The sequence below is a fragment of the Zosterops lateralis genome, assembly GCF_965231275.1.
Source record: "Zosterops lateralis genome assembly, chromosome: 3".
Taxonomy (NCBI): Eukaryota; Metazoa; Chordata; class Aves; order Passeriformes; family Zosteropidae; genus Zosterops; species Zosterops lateralis.
The window spans coordinates 10,152,901-10,178,192 of NC_139764.1; the positions used below are offsets into that span (position 1 = coordinate 10,152,901).

Sequence of the window (25,292 nt, forward strand, 5' to 3'; positions counted from 1 at the left end):
CTGGTCAAAGAAGTTCTGGTTTTCAAATCCTCATTAAATGGAAACAACCCAAAAAAGAAAAATGAGATGACTCCAGATATGACAGACCAAGATTTACTTTAGTACAAGGCAGAAACTTCTGTTAGAACAGGACAGACAGCAACTCAGGCAAGGAGAAATGTTAGTCATTACAAAAGCTAGTAATGCTTAAAGTTTAAACTAGTTTCTCTCAGTTTCCTAAAATAGGCTTTCTGGGCTTTTTTTTTAATCTTGTACTATCAAACTGTGTTAGTTGCATAACTAAAACATGCAAATAAAGTGCAACAGACTACTCTTAGCCAATATCTGATTGAACAACTTTTAATACTTCTATTGACAAACACCGTAAAGCATAACCAGAGTGAACTGTGTTTACTTGAAGTCTGGCCAGTGATAGACTTGGGCCACTGAACTACTGGTTTAAGGAGAATTACTGGCATTCTGATTTCATTTTCAGTTGAGACAGAGAGAGGATGCTGAAGTGATCACTAGGACATGTTCCAGTAGTGCCAAATTCTAACCAAAACTCAGATTGTGCGTTAGTAGCCAAGGCAAACAATTATCCTGTACCATACACAGAAAGCAACTAGGATTGAACAGACAAAAAGTTTGGTCAACAAACTAGTTTGACTTCTTTAATAATATCTTGCTAATAACTCAAGAGGCACGACAGTACCAGTAAGCATATGAACTTTAAAATGCACAATGGCCACAGACATTTGACTTGGATACAGTAGTGGTGTTTGGTAGCAGACCTACAGACGGCTCTTCGATTCTTCCACTCTGAAATGGTTTTCTATTTCCTTCTGACCTAGTCATGCACTGGAGAGGAATTCCACAGCAGTCTCCTTCTCTTCAGTTAACTCCTTAGCAGTCAGATCCATCTTCTCACGAGAGAAATCATTAATAGGAAGACCCTCAACAAACTTCCAGGTCTTGTCCTGATTGAAAACAAACAAATAAAAAGCCCTCCATGTAAGAACAGGCTTCATTCAGTCTGCATGAATATAAGAACAAAACCTATGGCCCACATCAGGCAGCAGTTAATTTTGTTTCAGATAAAGAATGCAACCAGTTAGTCATGTCAGACTGTACTTATTTACCAGCACTTAGATGATGATCAAGTTAATTTAGCTTGGTTAATAGCAGTCCTCTGTGTGTAAGACTGCTAAACCCCCACATCCCAGCAACTGCAGTCCCACACTGCTGTTAACAGCTCACATGACACTTTAATAGGTCTTGCAGAGGATATATGGATTTAAATACAGCCTAGTTACCTTGATCACAACAGGGAATGAATATAGCAGGTCTTCAGGAACACCATAAGAATTGCCATCAGAAATGACTCCCATCGAAACAAACTCCCCCTGAAACCAGGAAAGTCAGAGATAAAATACATTTTTCACTGCTGGAAGCAAGCAAAATTTTCACGATTTTTGATATCCTTTATCTCCTATGGCACAACTTACTCCAGAAAAGGAGAGATTCTTCCCTCTGAACACACACACACTCGAGGTCAGTGGGGTGGGCAGGGAATCAAAGCATTAGGCAAACAAGCATGCAATAACCACATCTTACCGCTGGAGTGCCAAACCAGATGTCCCTCACATGGTCACAGATAGCTTTGGCAGCTGACATAGCACTGGACAGCTTCCTGGCCTTAATAACAGCTGCTCCACGTTGCTGAACAGTCTGCAATTAAGAAAAAACAACCCCAACCATAACTAAATTGTAAAGTGGCAAAACTGTGCTGTTAGTAAATGCCATCAAGAAAGACTGTCCTATGCAATAATTTAATTTTATCAGTGAAGATACAGTTCTTTCACTAAACAAACATGACATACAATCCAGAAACAAATCTAGAAGAGTTTTGCCAACACAAATGTAACAGAATGTTTCAGAGGCTCATTCCTCATACCAGCCAGATGTCTCAATATGTATCTTACCAGGATAAAGTCTCCCTTCAGCCAGCTGTCATCTTTTATAGCTTCATAGACTCCAACTTCCTTTCCTTTCACATTCACCTTGGCATGGTTTACATCAGGATATTGAGTGGAGGAATGGTTGCCCCAGATGATGACATTCTTCACATCATTAGCAGTCACACCAAGTTTCAGAGCAATCTAATTGGAAATTAAAAATGTCCATTGCATTGACTTCAGATTCTCAAGTCACAGGCTTTTCTTCAGAAAAGAAGAAATATAAGCATCGCTCTGTTTATATTTAGCAGAGATAACAGAACAGGGCCTTTTTTACCTGAGATTTGGCTCTGTTGTGATCCAAACGAGTTAAGCAGCTGAAGTTTTCCTTTGGTATGGATGGGGCTGACTTTGATGCAATCAGGCAGTTAGTATTGGCTGGATTCCCAACAACCACAACCTAAAAAGGAAAAAAGGAAAGATGAAGCAGGTATTTCTGGAAAACACCTCCCTCCAGTGAAATACATTGCTTGGCCTTCAAAGAATCTATCTGAAAGTTAAGTTTTCTAATCTCTTGGTTGTCTTCAACAAGATTGTTGTTTTTTAAGTGTATCATTTGTAGTCACTCAATCTTCTATTACTGCACATAAAAATATTTTCCAGGTAGGTATTTTCTTTACCTTGACATCCACTGTGAAAAGGAACAAGACTTCTAGGGAGATCTGGGCACTGACCTGCAGCCTGGCTGCAAACTGTATGCCACCAGATATAGGGAAAGACAAACACGTGCACACTTTTAACCAACCACTTCTAAACACTTTCTGGACTGGCTGCCACTGCTTTATATAATTGCTTTATAATTAAGAAAGCCAGAACAGTTACTTATCGCGATGTTCATAGGCAGTTAGAAGTAAAATACTGCCTCAGCTTAGATCAATTTATTATTATGCAAAAACTGATTTTTATTCATCCTTCATTTGTGCCTCAAATGACTTATGTCAAACTCCATATACTCTAAATCACACAAGCTGATCTGCAAACTTCCCTTTGTATTTGCCCTTTTGAAAGTTAGTTCAGTAAATTTTCCACTACTCTGCAATAGTTATATTGATAGCTTCTATTCCAACTGGATAAAGAAGCAAACACTTCTTTAGAAGCAGCAGGAAGTTCATCAGCAGACATAAAAAACTCAGTTACAAAGCACAGTCAGAGTCTGGGTCTGAGATTAAGAGCAGTGGGAGAGCAGCCACATGATCCCATTAACTGTGCTGAAGGAAATCTGACAGAGAACAATTAAAATCTTCTAATGCTCCAAAGAATGAGATGCAAACAACCTAAATAAAGCCGATTTTTGTGCAACTGTAATTCCATATTGATGCTGAAGTTAAGGGTCATTATGTTAAAGGACACAGATGGATATGAAGTAGCAGCTGCATGTAGTTAATTCAGTTCTCCTAGAGAAGAGTGATAACAGTCAAAAGACTGCTTATTTTTTTTAAATACAGTTTTATGGGGTTGCTTTTCAAATGAGTGGTAACCAGTTCAGAGTATGTGTAGCAATACAATGTAAGACTCACCTTTTTCACCAAACAAATTAATTACTAAATCATCCACCTATTTAACATTCTGTTTCTTATCTACCCTGGACTGTGGTCTATTATCCAGGGCATAAGGAAAGGAATGCCCCCATTGAACAGGGGAACAGGCCCCTGCTTGTGTAATATTCTTCTACAATGTATCCAGACCTCTACAGAAGAGAGAATTAATGTTTTAAATTCAGTTCCTATATTCACCTTGACAGTCTTTTTGGCATACTTGTCCAAGGCTGCACCCTGAGACTTGAAAATTTTCACATTTGCTTTGAGTAAATCCTTCCTCTCCATGCCCTCTCTCCGTGGCATGGAGCCAACCAGAATTGCTACGTCAAGGTCTTTGAATGCAACTTCCTCCTTGTCTGTTGGAATGACCTCTGAAAAAAAGGAAAGGGGAAAAAGAATTCAGCAAGGTAATACTTATGACATAGTGCTAATGGGAATATTCTTTTGTGCATAAATAGTATATAATCTAATCTGACAACATCACCACCTTCCCCTTCCAAAAATACAAGTATAGTCATTTGGCCCTATCTCCACAGAATAAATACTTGCCAGTAAATGGGCTTTATATACAAATATTTAGCTAAAGTGGAAAACACAGGAGAAATCTATGTAAAAAGATAAATTTCATTTGCCTCTTAAAATATGTATATAAGCACATATGTTTTTCCTCACTTTTACAATAAAATTTCAGTGCCAAGTACCAACACAAGTGAAGTTTTGCTGCCCCTTTAACAATTCAAAGCAGAGAAGGTTTGATTTGTATGAGAGCTGGTACCTACATGCTTTTTTTTGTCACATATTATAGTAATTACACTAACTCCCTTTCTTCTGCTTGTTTAAACTATCAGAATTCAGCTTCTTTACATGGCTTGAGGAGTGATTTTTTAATTTTGTGTCTCAGTACAGAAGATATTTTTAAGACTAAATTGGGGGGGTGAGTTAATTTAGCAATAAATATTATATACATAATAAAGCAATGATATATTATATATATTTCAGGGCTGGGCCGGAATACAGTGCACATATGCACAAGTATCTGACAATTTCTAGTCCAGGCTGAGAGCCCAGGATTAGGTGACATAAACCCAGGTATCTGCATTGCCAATTCTGTTCACAAAACCTATTTGATATCATTCTTCCTAGCTTACAGACTAAGTTAAATTGATTATATTCCACAAAATACAAAACCGAGGAAGGATAATCTAAGATTTTCTGCTGTCTAACTTCCTGCTAGCTACAGTGACTCATAAATGCAAGAACTGTACTGCAGCATCTTGTAGGGATCAAGAAAAAATTGTTTTGGCCACCTCTGAGCAGCGGCAGAGCACAGTCCTGCAGCTCCATCACCACACCTTCCAGGACAGTCATCATAGGAGTGATGTCCAGCAGCACAAGAACGAGAGGCTGGAAGGAAAGAAAAGGGTTTAGTGCAAGCTAGGCACAATCTGTATTGAAAATGAATTTATCTTGTATTCGTGCAAGATTTAAAACCTGTTATAAATGCATATTATATAGTTGGCTTTTCACAAATATTAACATGAATACTGTATGTATAATTGTATGGTATTATGTTTTATTCATAGAGTTTAGAAAGGTGATGAATGTATATTTTTTTGATTGTAGCAGAAGGTTAACAGTAAAAAGACTCCCCACCTTGTAACCCTGCATAAAAACTGCTAACTTTTTGGGTTTTTATCAAAGTGAAAATAACCAAAAACTTCAAGAGAAAGATTTATAAGACCCATGTCACCAGACAGAGTGGAGCCACCCACAAACAAATCTATCAGATAAGATGATTTGGGATACTTGAAATAGATAAAAACTCGAAAAGAATGTTTTGAATAATGCATTAATATCTATTGAATATGTAAAACAGCCATCCTTAAAACACAGTAATTGAAAGAGAAGGGTGTGCTTTCTGGTGAGGCACCCCAGCTGGAACTTTGGCCTTTCTGTCTCCCCATTGCCTATTTTTATTTTTTTATTAAACTTATAAATTTCTCTAAGAGAGTGGAACTCGTTTTTCACAATTTCCATTTGCAGAAAACAACTTCAGCAAAACCAACAACTGCCAGCTTGCATAACAGAGCAGAACTCCCATTTTCCCCACTTAAAGAAGAAAATTACTTGCATACTGGTAAACCATTCTGAGTGTCTATGAGGAAACCAGTGTCAGTCACTGCAGTTCTGCCATTCATTCATTGCTGCACAATTCAGGGTGAGAGTTACCTGGTCTTTGCCGAAGACATCGCCCTTGGCAATGCTGTAGAGCAGGGAGTAAGCAATCTGCCCGGCAGCTCCAGTCACCAGCACTCTGACAGGTTCACCCTGCAAGGAAACGACACAGCCTCACCCACAGCTCCTCACCTCAGCCTCACACCAAGTAAAAATCAAGTTACTGCAGCAATAACGTTAGGGTTATTTAACCTGGATGAAAGGCAGATCAGGCCCAGCTCCTGGGATCACATTTCTGGCTCCGCCAGAACTATCAGCGATTTCTCTGCTTGCTTTTTACAGGAGCAGACCACAATTGCAAAAAGATCCTTAAGAACCGCTCCTGGAAAACTTGCAAAATGCCAGGAGTAACGATGGATTTGAAAAATTTTGCATTCCCTTTAACAACACTGCCTCGTTATCATAAGACAATCCAACATACACCCCACCCATTCGTACTTGAAATTCACTACAGATATTTTACGAGCTGTGACACTTGACTGGTTTTCAGACTCTTTCAATTTAGAGGGCTGCTCCCATTAAGCATTTTGAATGCTTATTTGCAGCCAAAGGCTTATTGAATGCCAGAAAGCAAAAAAAACTAGTGGACTTAAAACTACTGCCCCACTAAATTGTTAGGCAGCAAATTTAACTAATCCACAGACAAAAGCTACATTATGAACAAATACAGACACCACTATCCATAATACAACTGTCTATTGTCAAACCGACCCAAAACTCCAAAAGACTGGGAGAAGACTGCCAAAATGTTACTATATTGCAAATAAGAGGGGAAAAATGGCTTGCCCTGGAGTAAAACACCACTTTGTTAAGCAGAATTAAGACTGGGAGAAATCCAGAGGTTCAGGTTTTGATACTGAAAATTAAAGGCTTTGAGAGTTTGGGTTGTTCAGCCTGGAGAAGGTACCAAGGTGGCTTTTCAATTCTCAAAGGGGACTTACAAAAAAGATCAGGAGAAACTTTTTAGTAGTGCCCGTTAAAGAAATGACAAGGGGCAATAGTTTTAAACTAAAAGAGCACAGACTTAGATAAGAAATAAATACTTCCCAATAAGGATGGTGAAACACTGGCACAGATTGTCCAGATAAGTAGTGGCTGCCTCACCCCTGGAAGCATTCAAGGTCAATTTGGACAAGTCTTTGAAAAACCTGGTCTTGTTGAAGATGTCCCTGCCAAATGCAGAGAGGTGGATCAATGACCTTTAAAAGTTTGCTCAAACCCAAAGCATTCTACGATTCCATCAATGGGCCACGTGGCAAAGGACATTCATAACCCAGGATTTTGTAAACCTGTTATTTCTATTTCCATTTTCCTCTCTAGAGGCAATAGGGCTGGGGCAGATTGTGCCAGGACAGGAACAAACAGACTGACCAGCCTGCTGGAATGCCAAGCCTACTTTGTCAGAAAATTAAAAGACGATCATTTGAGATACAGATCACTGAATGTTAAATAAGTGATTTAATCGCATTCCGGGCTACATTATGAAAAGTGTAAGCTGCAGAGCAAAGACAGGCCTTGCACTCAGTGCTGGTGATACTGCAGATGGAATACTGAGTCCAGTTCTGGAAACCTGAGTTCATGGTCTGCAAGATGAGGCTGAGGGTGCTGGACATAGTCTGGAAAGTCAGAGGATAAGGGGGATCTAACAGCAGACCACCACATCTTTCACAGCAGTGGCAGAACAGCGTGCAACAGCTACAAATTAAGAGGAAAAAAACTCTTGATTACGTGGTACTGCTGCAGCAAAACAGAGAGTCTGTACAACCTTCACCCCTGGCAGTTTCCAAGGCCCAGATCGAACCACCCATGACATGATCTGTCAGTGACAAAAGTCTCGCCACCAGGCTGGACTGGACAACTTCCAGCCATGGAGCAAGAAAGAGGGCAGACTCTGTGACCTCTACAGATCCTTTCCAACCAGCATTCCTGTCACTGATATTTATAGGAAAACCATGTGGGGCTTCCAGTGTATTCTCTCTGCAGAAGTGACCAGACACTAGTGTTAGATAATTTAAAAAAATTATGCCACCCTACCCCATTTTATCACATACTAGATAAAATCAGAGCATAAATGATGAAGTTAAATAACTGAACTTGCAGATTTAGACCTGAGCCTTCATTATGGGAATGATTCCTTAAATATCTCATTACCCAATTCCCCGTTACACGGTGTTGAAGTGTATTATTCTCTTTTGAACTTGTTCTACTGTGAGTCACACACCTCTAACTTCATCAAAACTCCACTATGAGGGGAAGGAGAGCAGACAATCAACTCTTGCTGGTTTAAATCTCAAAACTAGTTCTGATACTCTATTCTTGAGCAGGGAAATGTACCATAACATCTCAATGATGATGGGCAGCACAGATTAAGATGGGCATCAAATTTTAAAGCCTACTTTTCAGCATGTTTCTAAGAAGAATCTACATTTTATTAATATAAATGGAACAATGAAAACTCTTTTAAGGCAGCTAACCACACTAGTTAGTAAAATAAGTACTAGAAAGTAACAGTGCTGCAAAATCTTGGCCTGGCAAAATTCCCATCATATAAAAAGTGATCCTGTGCTAAACTATTCCAGAACTCACATAGGTAGCAGCAAAACATGTTTTCTTTATATTACAGGGTATCTGAAATCAATTGCGAATTGATTTCTGAATTTTCAGTGACTAGAAGAAAGATTTTAAGGCTCTTTCTTCTAAAGTAGTGTCACAAAAGGGGGAAAGGAAAAGATTTTTTTTTTCCATTCTGTGAACTTTATAAGCCAGTCTGATAGAAACAAAAAATGCCAACCTATCCACCAGCATCATGGTGAGTATTCAGCATAACAACAGGAGAGGGAAGGAGCAGAAGATAAAAAGGTAAGAAATAGGACTACTTTTTTTTTTTTTTTTTTTACTGAGACAAACTTAGCATTTAGCCTCTAAAAAAAGCCTTCAGTCATGACTCAGCTCCACCTTCTCAACATAATTATGTTTGCTTACTACCATCCTTCTTGTTGTTCCCCATTTGGGGCTGGAGGAGGAAAACATCTAAGCTAAAATAAGGTGAGGAGTGCTGCCTACTTGTTTTTCCTTTCCAAACCTTCAGGGCATTGGATTCAGTGCATTCCCCAGACCCTTTTTACCCCTGCACCAACCATGAGCGTTCAGCATCAAAGAAACTTTCATGCTCTCTCTTAAATCCAGAAGCTGGATTAACAAACCAAAAACACCGTGCTCCTTACAAAATGTGGATAACCAAAAAAATCCTTATTAATCTCATATTAGAATTGGTCTTACTGAGTGTCTGGGGCCACTTTTAGAGAAATAAGAAGCTCCCCCATAGAAGTTGTAGGCTCCAGACGTTCCTGTCCAGGCGCTTTAACCCGTGACTTGGCTCCTGCAGGACCTTCATGCTGTGGTAGCTGCAGGGGTGACCTTTACTCACTCTCAGGTATACGGGAATTAGAGGACAAATTAAGCCACAACCAGCTGAACTATTTTGTTCCAAAGCCTTTCCACTCCACGTTCAACCGATGTATAGTTAAAAAATCTTTAGGAAAATAAAAGAGTAGCAAAAGTAATGACAAAAAGGATGAGGAAAAAAAACCAAAAAAACCAGCAACTGAACACTGCATCCCCAGTTACCCTTCTTCATCTAATCCAGTAAATGTAGGATCTTTCCCCCTCCTAAACTATCACAGATAAAAGCAAAGCCTCCAGTATCAAGTGAGGAAGTTGAGGTCTTATCGCCCTCCCCACAGACTTTGGTTTAGGAACTCGGTGCCTCAGTTATGTCTGTGATTCCAGCTGGTATCAGCAAACCTAAATCTCTAGTGCCATACCTGCAAACAGCACTGCACTGCAAAACTCATTCAGGAAGTTACAAAGGTAAGGAAAACATAACTCACAACCTATCAAATGTTGTGACAGGAACATCCTGACTGCACAATTTTCTGAGAGATCTCTATAAAGGTTATTGCTGATAAGCTCGTCTATAAAACACCATCAGCTTAGCATTGTTCCTGAATATTACAGCCAACTAAGAAATCCCTCCTTGCTTTCCAAGAAATATTTAATGATTAAAATAACTTTTTACCTCTTCCAAAGTCTACAGTCTGCCTAAGCAACTTTCCCTTCACTCTCCCTTCTTTAAAGCAGAAATGTAGCAACAATAAACATGTTTGGAAAAGTAGAAAGTGTCAGCAAAGCAGCTGGGCACTTGAAGATCACCACCAGGGCTGTGGTTCAGAGGGCAAAGCAATTCCAAAGGCATTCCTTCCTAAAGAAACAACCTTGACACAGCTGCCCTGAGAAACTTTTTCCATTTCACTGAGCTAATGGTGGCTGCACTGATAGATGATTTTTATCTCAGAAATTTAAACCCTCTGCCCAACACCACATGCATAATCTGAACAGCAAAGGGAAGGTAAAAATAGTGACATTCTGAAAAGTCTGGACATCAAAGTTCTCTGTGAGACTAGCCCATGCATGTCAGCCAATGCTTTGAGAGTTCAAATACAAACTAGAACTTGCTCTCATGTTGTCACTCCTGCAAACCCACATTTTAAATAGAAAGATTGGAAAAGTAGGATAAAGTTTACAGATTTTGTTGGGTTTTTTTAGGGTACAGCTGAAATAAGCCACGTTTCAGAGCACACAAGCATCCCTTCTATAGCAAAACACTGAAAGTGAAGGTTTGAATAACAGGGTATAGGGATTTTTTCATGCCTAGAAAGGAAAGCAAGGTCTCTGTGCAGGTTTGTATATCTATGTACACATCCTGCAAAAAGCAAAGCACCGCAGTTCACCTCTGTAACCTCAGGGCAGAACCAGAAGGACTCCTTGACAATCTAGAGAGTCTGAACAAACAGCTGGATTTCCGACAGCAAGCAGGGATGACCCAGCAAAGACATTTCACAAGCACTTTCCCTTGAGCTAACACAGAACCGCACCAAAGCCTTTCCCGCCTCCCGAAGGAAGGCGCTGACAGCCCCCAGCTCCCGAAGGCGACGTGGGCAGCCGCGGGAAAGGCGCGATGACCCTCCGGAGTGCCAGCCCCGGGACACGGGGGTTGGCGGTGTCCCCAGGGGGCACATCCCGCCCTCCCCGCACGGCCCCGAGGACAGGGGGAGGCAGAGCCGCCGCAGGCCGGCACCGACCCCACGGCCCCGCCTGGAAGGTCACCCCGGTGCGGCCCCGCGGTGAGCCCTGGGGCCCCGCCAGCTCCGGCTCCTCTGGGCGCCACGACCACCTTCAATCACCCCTGCCCCTCACTGCCCGGGCCCTCCCGGGAGCAGCGCGGCCAGGCGGCGAGGGCGACGCCATTTCGGGGTCACCTCCGTCCGCCTGCCGGACCTCCCTGCCCCGAGCCGAAGGAACCCGAGGGGCGCGGTACCGCCGCGGGCCCGGCACCGACCATGTCTGCGGGAAGCAGCGAGTCCACCAAACGCTCGAGGTCACCTCTGCGGCGCGACTGCGGCCGTGGCAGCTCTGCGCCGAGGTACCGTGCAGAGGCGGGGGGCGCGGCCGCGCGCGGCCGCCTGGGGGCTGTAGTCGTGGTCGCCGCCGGCCCACGCTGCTCCGCTGCAAGAGAGAACTACAACTCCCAGCGTGCCTCGGGGGCGGCGCGCCACACCCCCGCTCGCCATTGGCTGTTGCTGCTCCCCCCCTCGCCCCATTCGCTGAAGAGCAGCGCGGTGCCTCAGGGACTGGGCCATTATGGGGCGACGCGTGGTTGGGAGGGGCGGGGGGGCTGCGGCAAGCGCGGGCTCCCCTTATAGCGCATGCGCGCTCGGCGATGAGGCTGCGGAGGGCGGGAGGGGGCGGCGGTGGCGGCGCACGCGCAGGGGGCGGCGCACGCGGTTGCTGCGGTGACGCGCGGGACAGAGCCCGGTGATCCCGGAGCGCTCGGTGGGTGCGAGTGCCCTGCCCTGCCCCGCCTTATCTTGCCTTATCCTGCCCTGCCCTGCCTTATCCTGCCCTGCCCCGCCCGGCGGGACAGCCCCCGGGGCATCCCGGAGCCCCGCCCCCGGGCCGGGCAGAGCGCTCCCCTCGCGTGTCCCTCCTGCCCGGCCTCCCCTGAGGAGCTGCCGGCGCGTCCCCGGCGCCTTGCCCTGGGCTGCTCCACACCACGAAATCCTGCTTGGTCCTTTCCTTTTTATCTTCAGGGAAAGCTGAGAGCCTGCCTGTGCTGTTCCGCTGGTGGAACCGCGTGGTTAAAGTAGAGATCGCTTGTACAGTAATAAAGCTGTTTGTGTTTACTTGCGTTTCGAATTGTTGAGTGAAGTAAATTCCTTTTGGCGTGGCTGTAAGGGAGGCTAGTACTGGCATAAAGACATCAGCAGAATAGAGCTTCATAAGCTGTGTTTTTAGGGTGTGAAAGAAGGTCTTGGATAGCACATTAGATTTTTCTTTTCCCTCAGATCCTGACAGGATTCCCTGTTAGTTAAGTGTTTAGTGAAAGTCTCACTTGTCCCGCTATTTTTGCTGCAGGATTATCTTTAAATCTTACTCTAATCCTTATAATGGATAATAACACAGTCAGAGTTTTCCAGGGTGTCCTAAGATGCTTAACCTGGTGACTCTTCACCTTTTCTGCACCCGGACGTTGTACAGACTTAATTAACACTAATTAAGATTGTTTAAGATTTAAATATCCACAAAACCTGATGGGGACCCACATAAGGTAATTTCCACTGGCTGTAATTGGTTCAGTGTAAATTGACTCCTTGTCAATTTCCAGCTAAATCAATGTTAGCAGGCTGTAAACTGATTTGTCTGTGTCAGCATAGATTGTATTGATTTAATGTATTTCAGTTAAGAGCTTAACTTGAAACTCTCAAACTTTTTTCTGTAGGTTAAGACTCTTCTTATTCTCGGTCCCTTTTTGCCCAAGCTCCTGGAATTATTTGCTGTTGGAGATAACAACAAATCTTGTTGCTCTGTGTTGAAAGTGATTTGTTTTTAATGCAAAGTCATGTGTAAATGCTTTTGTTTGGCAGAAGTATGTTTATCAGTTTATTTTCAATCCCAGTATTATTAGTCCAAGATGAACTCAGTTGTCATCTGTGCTGATTTAACTAAAGATGCTGTAAAATGTTGCGTTTTATGAATGTGGTGTAATTTTTAAAGTCAGCAAAACTTAACTGTTCTAGTATTTCCTTCTTAAAGTTTGTTTCTACTTATTAAGCTTTAATGGTTTCCAAGCAACATTTAAATGTAATTTTAAAAAATATTCTTTAATGCTCCCCAATGTTTCATTATTATGAGTCTTTTGCATTGCACTGCAAGCCAAAAAGCTGCATAAATGGAAACATTATGTGTAAATGAAGAAATGGAAATTTAGTGTGCATGTGAATTGGGCTCTTGGGTAACTCTTCAAATACACTTTACAAGTTTTTGCACTGAAAAGATACTGAATCACATGGAAATCAGTAATTAAACAACTTACTGAAGTATTTAAGATGTTTTAATATCCAATTCCTAAGGATTAAATATTATTTTTCAAGGAAACTAGTAGTTTGGAAGAATAGTCTGCCAGAATTCTCTCTTTTTTTTTTTTTTATTTTAAAATTGATTATTCTCTGTTAACAGCTGGCTGTGTTCTTTAACTGTATGTTGGATTGGATTTTCTTTTACTCATTGCCATCTATAGAAGCTGATGAATATTTTCAGGTAAGTTTTTACACTTAATTTTTAATAATTTGTGAAGTTTTGTTTTTAGCATCCTCTCTGTCTAAAACACTTTTTTAAATCTTATGCATTTACTTACTATTGTTGTTACGAACTCATGTCTCTTGTAGCTAGGTCTGTGTGATATAATTAACATTTAAAATGCACAAGGCTATGTAAGAAAAATTAACTATGCAATGGCCAGGTTCAAACCTAAAAATGCTGGAATAGAAATGATTTGTAATTCTCTTCTGCATTCTGGGCTAAGGGAATAATAGTAAGAGATTTTTCAGAAATAAGGTAAAACATTACAAAAAAATACTGAAATAGGATTAAGAGGGTCAAAAGTTATTTTGTAAAGTATGTGAGAAATCTAGAATAGATTTTTTTTAAAGATAAAGATATAGATATGAGCAAGAACTATTAAAATTGTAATTTAAAAAATTAATACAGGGTTCAGGTTTTTTTATTACTACTGCTAATGTCCCAAACATAATTTTTAACTGTTTATTTCTAAATTTCAGTCCTGTAATACTGCATGGACATTAAATGCCATGAAAACACTAATCTATAAATTCCACTTATAATCCAAATTTTCTTTTTGCTGTGGCAAAAACTTTCTAAAAAAGAAATTTTACCTTCTATGGAAGTAGTTTAATTGTTTATTGCTCATTTTTAATTTCTTAACAGATTAGTTGGTTTTTTGAATTAAAGTTGGGCAATAATCATGAATTGATTTCTACAACCTTCAGGATGTTTTTAATAGGTAGTTAGGATGCAATAACACATCCTGCCTATGAAGAGACACAAATGATTTATAGCTTGCATGTAACATGTATTAGGAAACTTTATAAACTATTAACGAGTCAAATATTAGTGAAAATTGTGAACAGAGTTCTTTTTTTGTTTTTCTTAAGTCGGGAAGATGTGAGGTGGGTGCTCTGGTGCCCAGAGGAGTTCAGGGCTCCATCCCTGACCCAAGGGGGTGGTGGCACCCCCAGAGCTGAGGGACCCTGGAGGATCTGTCCTCAGCCACCACCTGAGCACCACTTTTGGAGGGTTTTCTTCTCGCAGTTGTTACAGAGAATCCCTATTTAAAAACAAAAGCAACCCACAAGCCAAATACCCACCATGGGCACACACACAGGGCACAAAGACTTTGGCACATCGGCTGTAAATTCAGCAGAGTTGATCTCTGAATTATTAAAAAGTGAACAGAGGAGTTGCGTTCCTGGTGCAGGAGAAGTAGCATTACCAGATTCTTCTGCCTTAACACACACCTGCCTTTCTCTTGGTTGAACAGAGAGTTTGTGGCAGCAATGTGTGAGTTTTCTATTCACTGGTGTCACTGTGTGGGGGAGAAGAGGCAGGTTGGTGTTCTAAAAGGGAGATGACCTGTGTAACAATTCAAGTTACAGCAAAGCAAACCTTGTACTCTTAAAGTTAATTCAGTGCAACATTAAAAAGCCCCAGCCTGAACACCAGCACCCCTTCCCCTCATTAGATGTAAACATTAAGCTGATCTCCTTGGTCAGTTTTTGAAATGAGGTAAGCATTTAGTCAAGTGAAACAATTTAGTCAAGTGAAACGGGTCCTACTGAAAATAAATGGTTGCTTTTTCTCTCCTATGACTTTCTTTTGCATTTGTTCGTTACGACCTGATAACCAAGTAATACATTTTGAACAAGAAGTTAGCAACCATAATGAAGATTTTCCACTTTCTAGGCTTCCTTTATCCATCCTTTCCATGTCAGAATGATTGATGAATGCTCTTCCATGCCAAATCTCTTGCATAATTCCAAGAGTTTTTCTCATTAGGATTATTTCTATGAATTGTGGTCACATAGTTTGCTTAAAATATTTCGGCTTGTTTTACAACATCTGTGTGAGTTTATTTCTGTCTTTTTGTGGAACTAAATTCTTATAGCTGCCTCTATGCAGACTAAATTTTTCTCCATTTTTCCCCCCAAGAATTGAATAGTGTTTCAAAGAAAATATCCCTAGAAATACCAGTGGAAGGAGAATGATGTCTTACAGTGTTGATTTTTTGAAGTTGATTGTATAAAATGTAATTCTTTATGGAAGGAAAATACTGATAATTTTTTAATCTTAATGGCATTATTCATATATGAAATGTAACTTTCAAACATGAATTTATCAGTAGTAAGAGACAACTAAACCCTTTGTTTCCTGTATGGAGGTTTTTCTGCAGTTTAACAGATTCATTTTGGTATCTGGCCTGCTTTTGGAAACCTTATCCAAACTGATTTTTAGGCAGCAGCAGAGTCTATGGGTGGCTTTAATAGCTAATACTGACCACATTCAGTGTCTACTGATACTTGAGTAAAGAAAGAAGGAATTGTCTTTATTCATTCTGCTCACATAAACACAAGTACCCTCTGCACATGCCTGTATTCATTCAGTTGCACAATGTAGGGCTAAACTACCCCATCTCTGAGAAAAATTGGAGGCCCCTTATTCCACTTCTGTGGACACTATTGTCCATACCAGTGCTGCATAATTTGAACTTTCCTGTTGCTCAAAAACAGGCATGGGGGTTTTTTTTGTGTTTTTTTTTAGTTCAGTGTTGGTGAGGGTTGTGTTGGGACCCATGAGAAAGGTCCTCAGGCTCGTGCCTGAGAAATTTTGGGCGTGTCATGAAGTCATTTAGAGTTGTCCTGTCAGGCTGGGATGGTGTTGAGGAATTAGTTAATTTGGACTCAGGGTAGTCATGTGCCCAGTATGAATGAGAAGGGAAAAACGGCCACAGAAAAAAATTGGGATATTTGACCCTTGTATCATGACACAACTGATGGAAAGGTGCTGCATCTTTGGATGAAGGAGGTTTCTCCACAAAGTAATCAAGCAACAGGAATCATGATTACAGTTTGTGTTTTTCTAGTTTCCTTTTAGAATGATACAGCTCTGCCTTTTTGCTCATATTACCCTTATCTGTAAAGAGTAGCCATAGTAAAGCACTAACACTGGTGTGGTGAAACAATGGGACCTTAATTGGACAAAAGCCTCTTGAAAGTTTTGAGTCCTATTGGAAAGGTGTTACTCCTGTCTATATAACAGAATACATACTTTTGATAGATCATGTACATTTTTTTCATGGCCTGCAATCCCGTTTATTTACAATAATGGGCCAGATACTGTTTTTCAAGTTGCTTGCTGTCTGATTCGGGAGAATATAAAGTATTGGAGAATATAAAGTCTAAAATGGCCTTTTCCTTTTCTAGCTGCCTGACATCCAGGGTCTGGCCTCAGCATGTATTAGGCAAGGGAGCTCAAAATAAACCCCAGTTAAATGATGGGTTTGTATCTCCAGGTGGTGCATGAATTCGTGGTTGAAGACTGAAGAAATTAATTTTGCTAAAGCAAGAAACAACAGGACATTAAGCTGCTACACCAGCTTTAGATGTGTGCTTCAGAAATTTTTTGCTGCTCAGCATTATTCAGTAATCTTTAACTCAAATTGCAGGAAATATTTGAAATTCCATTCTAACAATATCCAACAGAGAATATTAAAGAAGCATTAAATTTCAAATGCCTGAGGGAAAATGTTCTCTTGCAGCACTGTGGGCATTTGGATCTCAGTAGTATCTGCAGTATTTTAGTCTGGTATTATGCTTTACTCAGTCTAAAACGAAAGGCCAATTTTAATTCTATCTCAAAAAGCTTGGCATACTGCAGTGAAAAATAATTTATTGGAGTGTTGTTTTTTTAATACACTGCAACTAACTTCCTCATATAATGCTCCCACTATGGCTTTTTGTAATCTGATCCTTTCATTAAGACTTCAAATATATTCCCAAAGACTTATCTCAGTGCTTTCTTTGCTAATTTGCAAGTTAAAAGATTCCAAAGTGACCTAAGAAGTTTTTCTCATTCTATGCAATTTTTCTCCTAATAAGACAAAACTTTTGAGTCTCTTTGTAAATATATAAATCACCAAATAGGAGAACTAAAACATTCTTAAGGAACAGGTAATATGCAAACTGAAAATGAGGTTTAATAATATATGCACACGATTCTGGGCTGGGTAATTTGGCAAAGACATTAGTGAATTCATGTCAAAAAATGCTGAAACCTATGCGATATAAAGATTTGGGGGTTTATAGCCTATATATGCTGTATTTGATAGGAAAGCTATTTTGGAAGTGAATCCTCAGCTACAAGATTTGGGGGAAAGAATAAAAATGTATTTAAAAGGTTTATAAAATCACTAGCTTGACCATCTTTCTTACCATCTAAGTATTTCAGTGTTGCCAGAGCAGGAAAAGTGCCTTGTTTCTGTTGGAAAAATAAGATCTGTGGTCTTTAGAGAAATAGAATATGGCTCTTCTCCAACAGTCGTGGGTTTGGGAGACAGATTTTGGATTTTTAATGACTCTGGCAAATTCCTCTAAATTCCTGAAAACTCACCCTATCCATTTTTGTGAGGAACATAAATCCTCTGGTAGCCTTCTACCTACTGTCTTTACCTGCAAACACTTCTTTTGATTCTCTTTTCAGACCTTAACTACACATAACTGCAAAATACTACCTTGAAAAGTTATAGATACAACAAGATGTAGCTTTTAAACAGAAATTTACTAGGGCCTTTTAGAGTGCAGGATTACTGAAAAAAATATATTAATGTGTAATTTGGCAGACTGCTGAACAGCTGAGGAGCCTCTCCCGATTGTCTTTTGTGTAATTTCATCTGGCAAATTTGTTAACATTCTTGTTAAAGAAATCAGACTGTTGAAATCTTGGACAGGTAACGAGGCACTGCATTTACTGCTGGCTATCTCTCCAGCAACCGTAACACTGTAACATATTAGAATTCAGCCAGAAAACAAAATTAACTTTAAAAAACCCTCTATCAACACGTTTCCAAGGCATCCGAACACAACCCGTAAATCTTTATTACCCAGAGGCTGGAGCGGGGCGGGCGGCGCTGCCCGCGGGGAAAAGGAGAGGGAGGGAAAGGGAAGGAAAACTCCGGGCGCTGCTGCGGGAAAAGGGAAAACAACCCGCCGGGCTGTGCTGACAGCGGCAGGGAGGGGATCCCGAACTCGGGAATTCCGGGCAGAGGGGGCGGCGGGAGCCGAGCGGGGGAAACGCGGAGGGGAAAAGCGACACAAATAAACCTCTAAGGGCCGCACGTAGCAAAAGGGGGAGAAAACACGGAAAACGAACACAGAAAAGGTTAAAAAAGGCACAAAGCGCTTGTGGCACCCACCTCCCCGCCGGAGCTCCTCGGAGAGGAGCCGCCGATGGAGGGAACGGCCCGGCTCTTGGAAAGCGAGGCGGGGAGGGAACGGGATCGGAATTCTCAGCTCCGGGAGGGAACGGGATGGGAACTGTCAGCTCCGGGAGGGATCGGCGCTGGAATCACCCGGCGCGTATCCGGCGCGGCACTTCCGCTGTCCCCCCCGGCTCAGTGGCCGCGATCCGTGTTCCGGTCCGTGCTCCCTCCCCTCCGGCGGCGCCTTCCGGGGGACGCGTTTGTGTCTCTGCGCGTTTGTGTGTTTGTTTCTCTGCTTGTTTGTGTCCCCGCTGGGGTCCCGCTCCCCGCCCGGTTCTTGTCTCTGTGTGTTTTGTGCCGTCCCGGGGCCGGCCGGAGCTGCAGCCGGAGCTTTTCGCTGCTTTGTGGATTCGCCGCTTTGATTTCCTTTCGCTGCGGGCTGGTCCTTCGCGGCTTTGTGGGTCCCGGTTCGGCCGGACCCGCCTCCTTTTCCCCGGCACTTTGTGGATTCCGTCTCTGGAGTTCAGCCTCCTTTCCCCGGCGGGCTCGGCCGGCGCCTCCCGCGGTCCCCTCGGCTCGTCAGGTGCTGTGAAAAATCAGCCGAGACTCCTTTATCTCCATGCGGGAAAAGCCAGTTCTTTATTCTCCTCACTCCTGTGATACAGTTTTCACACACCTCGTGTGCAGCACCTGTTTGCTGGGGGTTTCTTCCTACTTCATTTTTTGGTCGGAAGGTGGTTTGTGTGTGCAGGCTGAGATTCAGGTTTGGATTTGATACCGGGAAACCCCCGAAGTGTCCTTTTCTGTCTGTCTCCTTTGCAATAGATCAAGTTGCATCCCTATTTAGTAAATGACTGAATAAATTATTTTCACTCTCTCATCCTTGTTTTCTGAGTGTGATTACCAAAATGCAATACATTCAGCTTCAGTGCTGGCTGAACTCCACTGCAGTGACACACAATGTGCAGGTGGTTGAATATTCCTCAAGATGCAGCCTGTAAAATATGCCACCCATCATGCCAGGGAATAAATGCCAACTTCAGCATGAATGTTCTTTTGAAATGTGCCCCTTGCTGAGGTTATTAGTCACTCTGAATTCAAGGACATGTGAGTGCAGACTTTGCATAAAACTCCAGGAGTGCCTTACCTGGGAAGTGCTGCTGCTTGATTTTCAGAAGATGGCATGCTGTGAATTTTAAAACTCATCATAGATTAACAAATGTGTAGTAGTGCAGCAAATGTCATTTCGTAATTGAGGCCATGTAAATTAGTTATTTTACATGTGTCTTTAACAATGAAGTTTCAAAAATCTCTTAGCTGGGATCAAAGAATTGTTATCATCATGAAAGGAAACACTGCAGTATTTGCTGAATAGGGAAAAGACATGGAAGAATTAAATTTCTGCATCTTCTATAACATATACATATATATATTTATATAATTGTCATCTGGTGAATGGATTAGTGTGAAGATTAATGTTGGTCTTCTGTTTAAAAGTAGAGGAATAACAGTAATGGTGAAAATATTGCTCCTTCCCTTAAGATGAACACAGATGAAAAGGAAGCATCACACAGAATTGTAGCAGCAGCGACTTTAATTTGAACAAACCCAACTCAGACAAAGATTTTGGGAAAAGAAACCCAGAGATAAAAATGAGACAGACCCTAATACTGTATCAGTCCTGAAAAGACTTAGGAGAAATAAAGGCTTGTGCAAAATACAGAAATAACTCTGCTTCCTCAGCTGCCATTTAGTGGTTTTGTTTTGGTCTGCCACTTGTGTGGGTAAATTAATTTAATCCTATCTTTTACATCTGTGAAAATGGAAAGAGCCAAATGCTGCACCTAGCTGGAATGGTCAGCCACAGCTCTCCTTGGAGAGAAGATATCTCCACGCTGCCCAGAATTAATGCATTTTTAAACAATGTTTCTTGTAAGTGAGAGATCCTGGATGAAGCTGTGATGGGGTGACCCTGGCTGGACACCAGGTACTCAGCAAAGCCCATCTCATTCGCCTGCTCAGTGGGACAAGGGAGAGAAAATACAACAAAAACCTTGTGGGTCAAGGTAGGGACAGGAAGAGATCAGTTCCTGTCAAGGGCAAAATAGCCTGAACTCAGGGAAATCAGTTTAATTTATTATCAATCAATTCAGAGCAGGATAATGAGGAAATAACTGTTATTCCTGAGGCAATACCATCATCACTGATGGGCTCAGCCTTGTCCATCAGGGGGTCTCTCCTGGACCCATCTGGCATTGGCTCTGCTGGATATAGGAAAAGCTTCCTTCCCTGAAAGGCCCTGCTACCAAAACCTTGCCATGCAAACTCAGAACAGAACAGTTAAAAAAAAAAAAAAAAAAAAAAAAAAAAAAAAAAAAAAAAGGGAGGAGGGAGGCAGAATATGATCTTTGTGCTGGAAATTGTAGTCCAAATTTTTTAAATTAATAAGTTTCTTTGGAATACGTGGGATTATAGGATAGCAAAATCTGATCTATAATATAGTCACAGAAGTACTGGGCAACTGCTATGATTTTTTTTTTTTTTTAATCTCATTCTTCTAACTTTTTGGGGTTTTTTTGAAACCTCATGAAAGCAGGTTATTTACCAGTGATTGACTGATGCTGTAAAGGCATTCTTGTACATCCATGTCCAGAATAATTGTCACACTGGGTTGTGTGCTCAGTACCACTGTTTCCATTACATTGCCATTTACTCGTGGTGTAAATTGGAGCCACATGAGAAATGGGTTGGTAGAAAGAGGGGATCAAACTGTGAACTGATTAATAATTAAAAGATCTGAGCACACCACTTGAAAATTTTTGGCATTGTCTGATTCCTTGTTATTTCAGTTTTTTTTATTTTATTGCATAACAAGATAGTCAAGCTTCTGTGAGCTCTCTTATTTTCAAGGAAAGGAATAGAGAGAACATACCCCATCTCAATGGCTGTTCATAATTTGGGGCTGCCAAACCAATGCTATTCATGCTGTCATCCTGTCTTTTCAGACAATTAAGTAATATATATTGAGGTAATTAAAGACAATTGCTTGTAATAGCAGAAAATTATTATGATCGTTTTGTTTTCCAGAGAACAATGCAGATTTATAATTTCTGTGACCACCTCCAGAGTTTTACTACCAGAATTGACAGGGAAACCATAAATAGTTGTTATTCCATTATGCTAAATGTCAGGGGTATAAATTTCACTCTGTTTTATTTAAAAATCTATGAGAACAGGTTATAATCTTTACGTTAAATGGATCCACAGCAGTTAAACCTAAGCCCATTCTTGGTTTTCAAAAACTGTTTTATCACACCTCTTGGACACAAATCATACACACAGCTTGAATGAGAATGAACACTTTTTTAAGGTTTTAAAAGAAGACTTTAATGTTGAGGTGAAAGAAAAGCAAGTTTCAAAATGCTTCTACTTTGCAACAATTTCATCAGGTAACTCCAAGCACATTAGCAAATTTGGTTACTTGTATGCTATTCCCTCATGTTCTGCAACATTTACAAGATTCCTCTAATGACATTTTCTCCTCCAAAAATGGCATTTGCTGGCAGAAGCTGTTTTAAAAAGTGTGGAAGGACAGATAGAGATAGTACTGAAGGCAATCTTGCCCTGATATATTGCAGCTGTGTTAATCACCAAAGAGAGTGAAGACACAGACACAGTGAAGTTATGTGCTGTGTTGAGAATTAATGCAGATTATTCTGATGCCATTCACAGTAATTGTGCCATTGCCAGTTCTTTATTATGTTATATTTTTTTTAGGTTTTCCCCTTAGACTATTGCAGGCTTTGTCAGTGTAAATTTTGGTTACGTACATAATACTGCCTGTTTTAAAGACATTTCACTCATTACTTTAAAAGCCTAACATTTTGAAGTGATGTAAAAATACCTGGGTTTTCTAAGTATAATTGCAGAGGTTTTATTTAAAGCATTTTAATTATCTCCAGTTTTGCCTGTTAGCAAGGTCCTTTTTATCCTAAGAAACTAAAAGTGAAAGACAAGCAAATGGTTTGAGATTATATGGATAATTAAGTTAATGGTGGTGAAATTGAATCTGAGGAATCAAGAAATGTGGCAGAGGAGCACCAAGATGGTTTTGTGAATGCTGAAGGGTTTGGATAGGACATGCAGCAGAGTGACTGAGGGAATCACAGCCTCAGGGCTTTGCTCTCTGTCTTAAGCCAAAGCTGAAAGTATAGCAAGGAAAGCCCTCTGATCTCCAAGGCAGTGCAGGTCCTTGGCCTCAGAAAGGACCTATATTGGAAGTATTGAGCAGATTCAGTTCCCAAACTTCTGTCCCTGGTGAGGAAGCTGCTTCTCTGTCGTCATCTCCCACGTTTCCTGCTGGGCTTTTGATGCTCTTTTTGCAGGAGTTTATCAGAAGTTGCCATTCATGGGGCCAAGTGTTTGAGTTCAAGCCTTGGCAATAAGCCCCAGGACAAGCAGAGTGGGTGTCACTCACACAACTCCTCCTTTTTTTGAATTATGAAAGCATAAATAGGGTCCTCTTGAAAAAGGCACCTGAAGAGAGTAGATGCTGTGACAGGAGTTGCTTGGTAGAGGAGAGCAAAGCCAACATCACCCTGCACTGGAGGGCCCAGAGCCATTTCCCAGGAAGGAAAATGGGAGTAGGCTGCAGGAACTTCTGAGAAATGACAGTGATATTAGGAGGAGCAAGAGCTGTCTGAAGCCAACAGGGCTCCGAACAGGACTGGATGTGGAGGAAGGTGATAGAGTGACAAATGCATTCAAGCTGAAAATGTAATCAGACAAGCATGTTCCCTTGCTGAAGAAGGGATTTAGCAACTTTGAACTCAAAATCATGTGATTTTTCTTCCTGCTCCTGGCTAGATTGAAAAGGGAAGTGATGTTTTTAATATTATGTGGTGCTTAACAAACCACTGCATGCTGTGTCAAGTTCATTTTCTCTATCTGCTCTGGCTAAAACCCATTGCTATCTGTAGTCTAGCCTGAAGGTGACAAGAGATTTGAATCATTGTAATTAGGCACTCATCATGCTGCAAAAAGATACAACTATCTTGATGAATCAGTATTTTTAAAAAAAAGCTGTGGGTTTTTTGTTTTCTTTTTTTTTTTGCCTTTAACTGCAGTTGGTGCCTGGGAATGTGAGAGCAGGAATGAGCTCAGCAAGAAGTGAGGCAGTTTCCTCAGCATGACAACTCTTGTCCTGTTCTCTGTGCAGAAAAAGTGGAGTGGTTTTTGCCTCTCAAAGTCCTGTTGACACCTTCAAGTGTTCTTGGGCCACTCCCAGGTTTTACTTGACAAACATTTTCGTGTGTGCTTCTTTCTGATTCTGAGAAATGCACAAGAATTCACTTTCTGCACTTAAGCAAGAGCTATGAAGTGAGTTATTGTTTGCCTTTTAGGATTGTTGCTCCAGGGCACACTTTTGCTGTGAAGTGTAAGTGATGAAAAAATGGATCTGCCCAAGTTTGTGGTTGGATAATGGCAGAAATGGGGTATAAGGAGCTCTATCTCTCTGGGGAAAGGCATATCCATGCACACCAAAAAGTCGGTTTTGTGACACTTATTACAGCTGCTTTGTATTAAGAATCAAATTTTGTTCTCATTTTTGCCTGTGTTTTAGAAAAGGTGCAGAAAAAAAACCCCTGAAATGCATATATATGCCTTCCAGCAGGTAGAGGTGCATTGCTATTTGCACCTTTTCTTTCTGGGAGCAATGAGTTACCCTTCATTCTTTTTATCTGAAGATGCTTTATCTTATCACTCATCCATGCATCTTTCCTCAGAGCTTGGATAACATTCCCTTTGCTGATTAAGATGTTGCATTGTTGGAAAATGAATCAAGGAATGGCATTTATTGCCCAGTAGCATGCCTTGTGTACAGTGGGGTCTTGTCATAATCACCAAGTGTCTAAATTCAGGGTTCTGATGCCAATTTATAAGTGCTCCTGTTTTCCAAAGTGAAATGTGACTATGGATTTATGTCCTTATTTCAGTAGTGGCAGCTGAAATGGGATAACATGCTTTGGAAGGAGCAGGGAGCAAGCAGTATGCTGCTCACCCTACACGACTACCCAGTAATAGATCTTTCAAAGTGGGTGTTTTTAATGACTGTGTTGTATCACTGAATGGATAATTTTAAAAAGTGACACACTTTTGCTAGTCAGTGTTAAAGCTAAACAGACTTGGACTGTGCCAAAAATAGATTTCAGGATGGGGTTTGTAAAAGTTGACTCTTCTGGAGGGAGCAAATACTAATTCTGTTGGTCATGAAAACTATGTCTTTGTCTCTATTGAGATTATGGTTTAAAACAGTAAATATAAAATGCTAAAATATTATATATATACAGACATACATATAGATATATACTAGAAATAATTTGGCTTTGCAACCTTAGGTATTTAATAAGGAGTGCACCTGCCATTTTTCCTGTCTTCAAATGATGAACGAAACACTCAGCTCAAAGTAGCAGCCCTGATTTGGAGATAGACAACAGATGCATCTATATTCAGAACACTGTTATTTCCCTTCTTGGTTTTTTTTGTTGTTGTTGTTGTTGTGTGGCTTTTTTTTTTTTTTTTTTTTTTAATTACCTGAAGGGACAAGTTCACACAGTCTACCTTCCAGTTCCC

General features: G+C 41.0%; 2 protein-coding genes across 3 annotated transcripts in view; one reads left to right on the forward strand and one right to left on the reverse strand.

Annotated features, from left to right (window-relative positions):
* Positions 1-323: 323 nt before the first annotated feature.
* Positions 324-11,277, reverse strand: MDH1 (malate dehydrogenase 1). Its single transcript, XM_083857887.1, has 9 exons — positions 11,169-11,277; positions 5,765-5,863; positions 4,843-4,939; positions 3,731-3,906; positions 2,275-2,397; positions 1,965-2,141; positions 1,597-1,710; positions 1,296-1,385; positions 324-959 (listed from the first exon to the last, which is right to left on the reverse strand). Exons 1-9 carry the CDS (start codon positions 11,169-11,171, stop codon positions 834-836), a joined length of 1,005 nt encoding a protein of 334 aa, XP_083714013.1. The 5' UTR covers positions 11,172-11,277; the 3' UTR covers positions 324-833.
* Positions 11,278-11,591: 314 nt separating this feature from the next.
* The window catches only part of WDPCP (WD repeat containing planar cell polarity effector), a 148,557-nt gene continuing 134,856 nt past the window's right edge, over positions 11,592-25,292 (forward strand). Inside the window, exons 1-2 of one of the 2 annotated variants that reach the window (XM_083857883.1) lie at positions 11,592-11,662; positions 13,346-13,426. The gene's annotated coding sequence lies outside the window, so the exon portion shown is untranslated. Of the gene's footprint in view, positions 11,663-11,844; positions 11,973-13,345; positions 13,427-25,292 lie in introns of those variants that run through there. The other variant, XM_083857884.1, reaches the window with a different exon arrangement.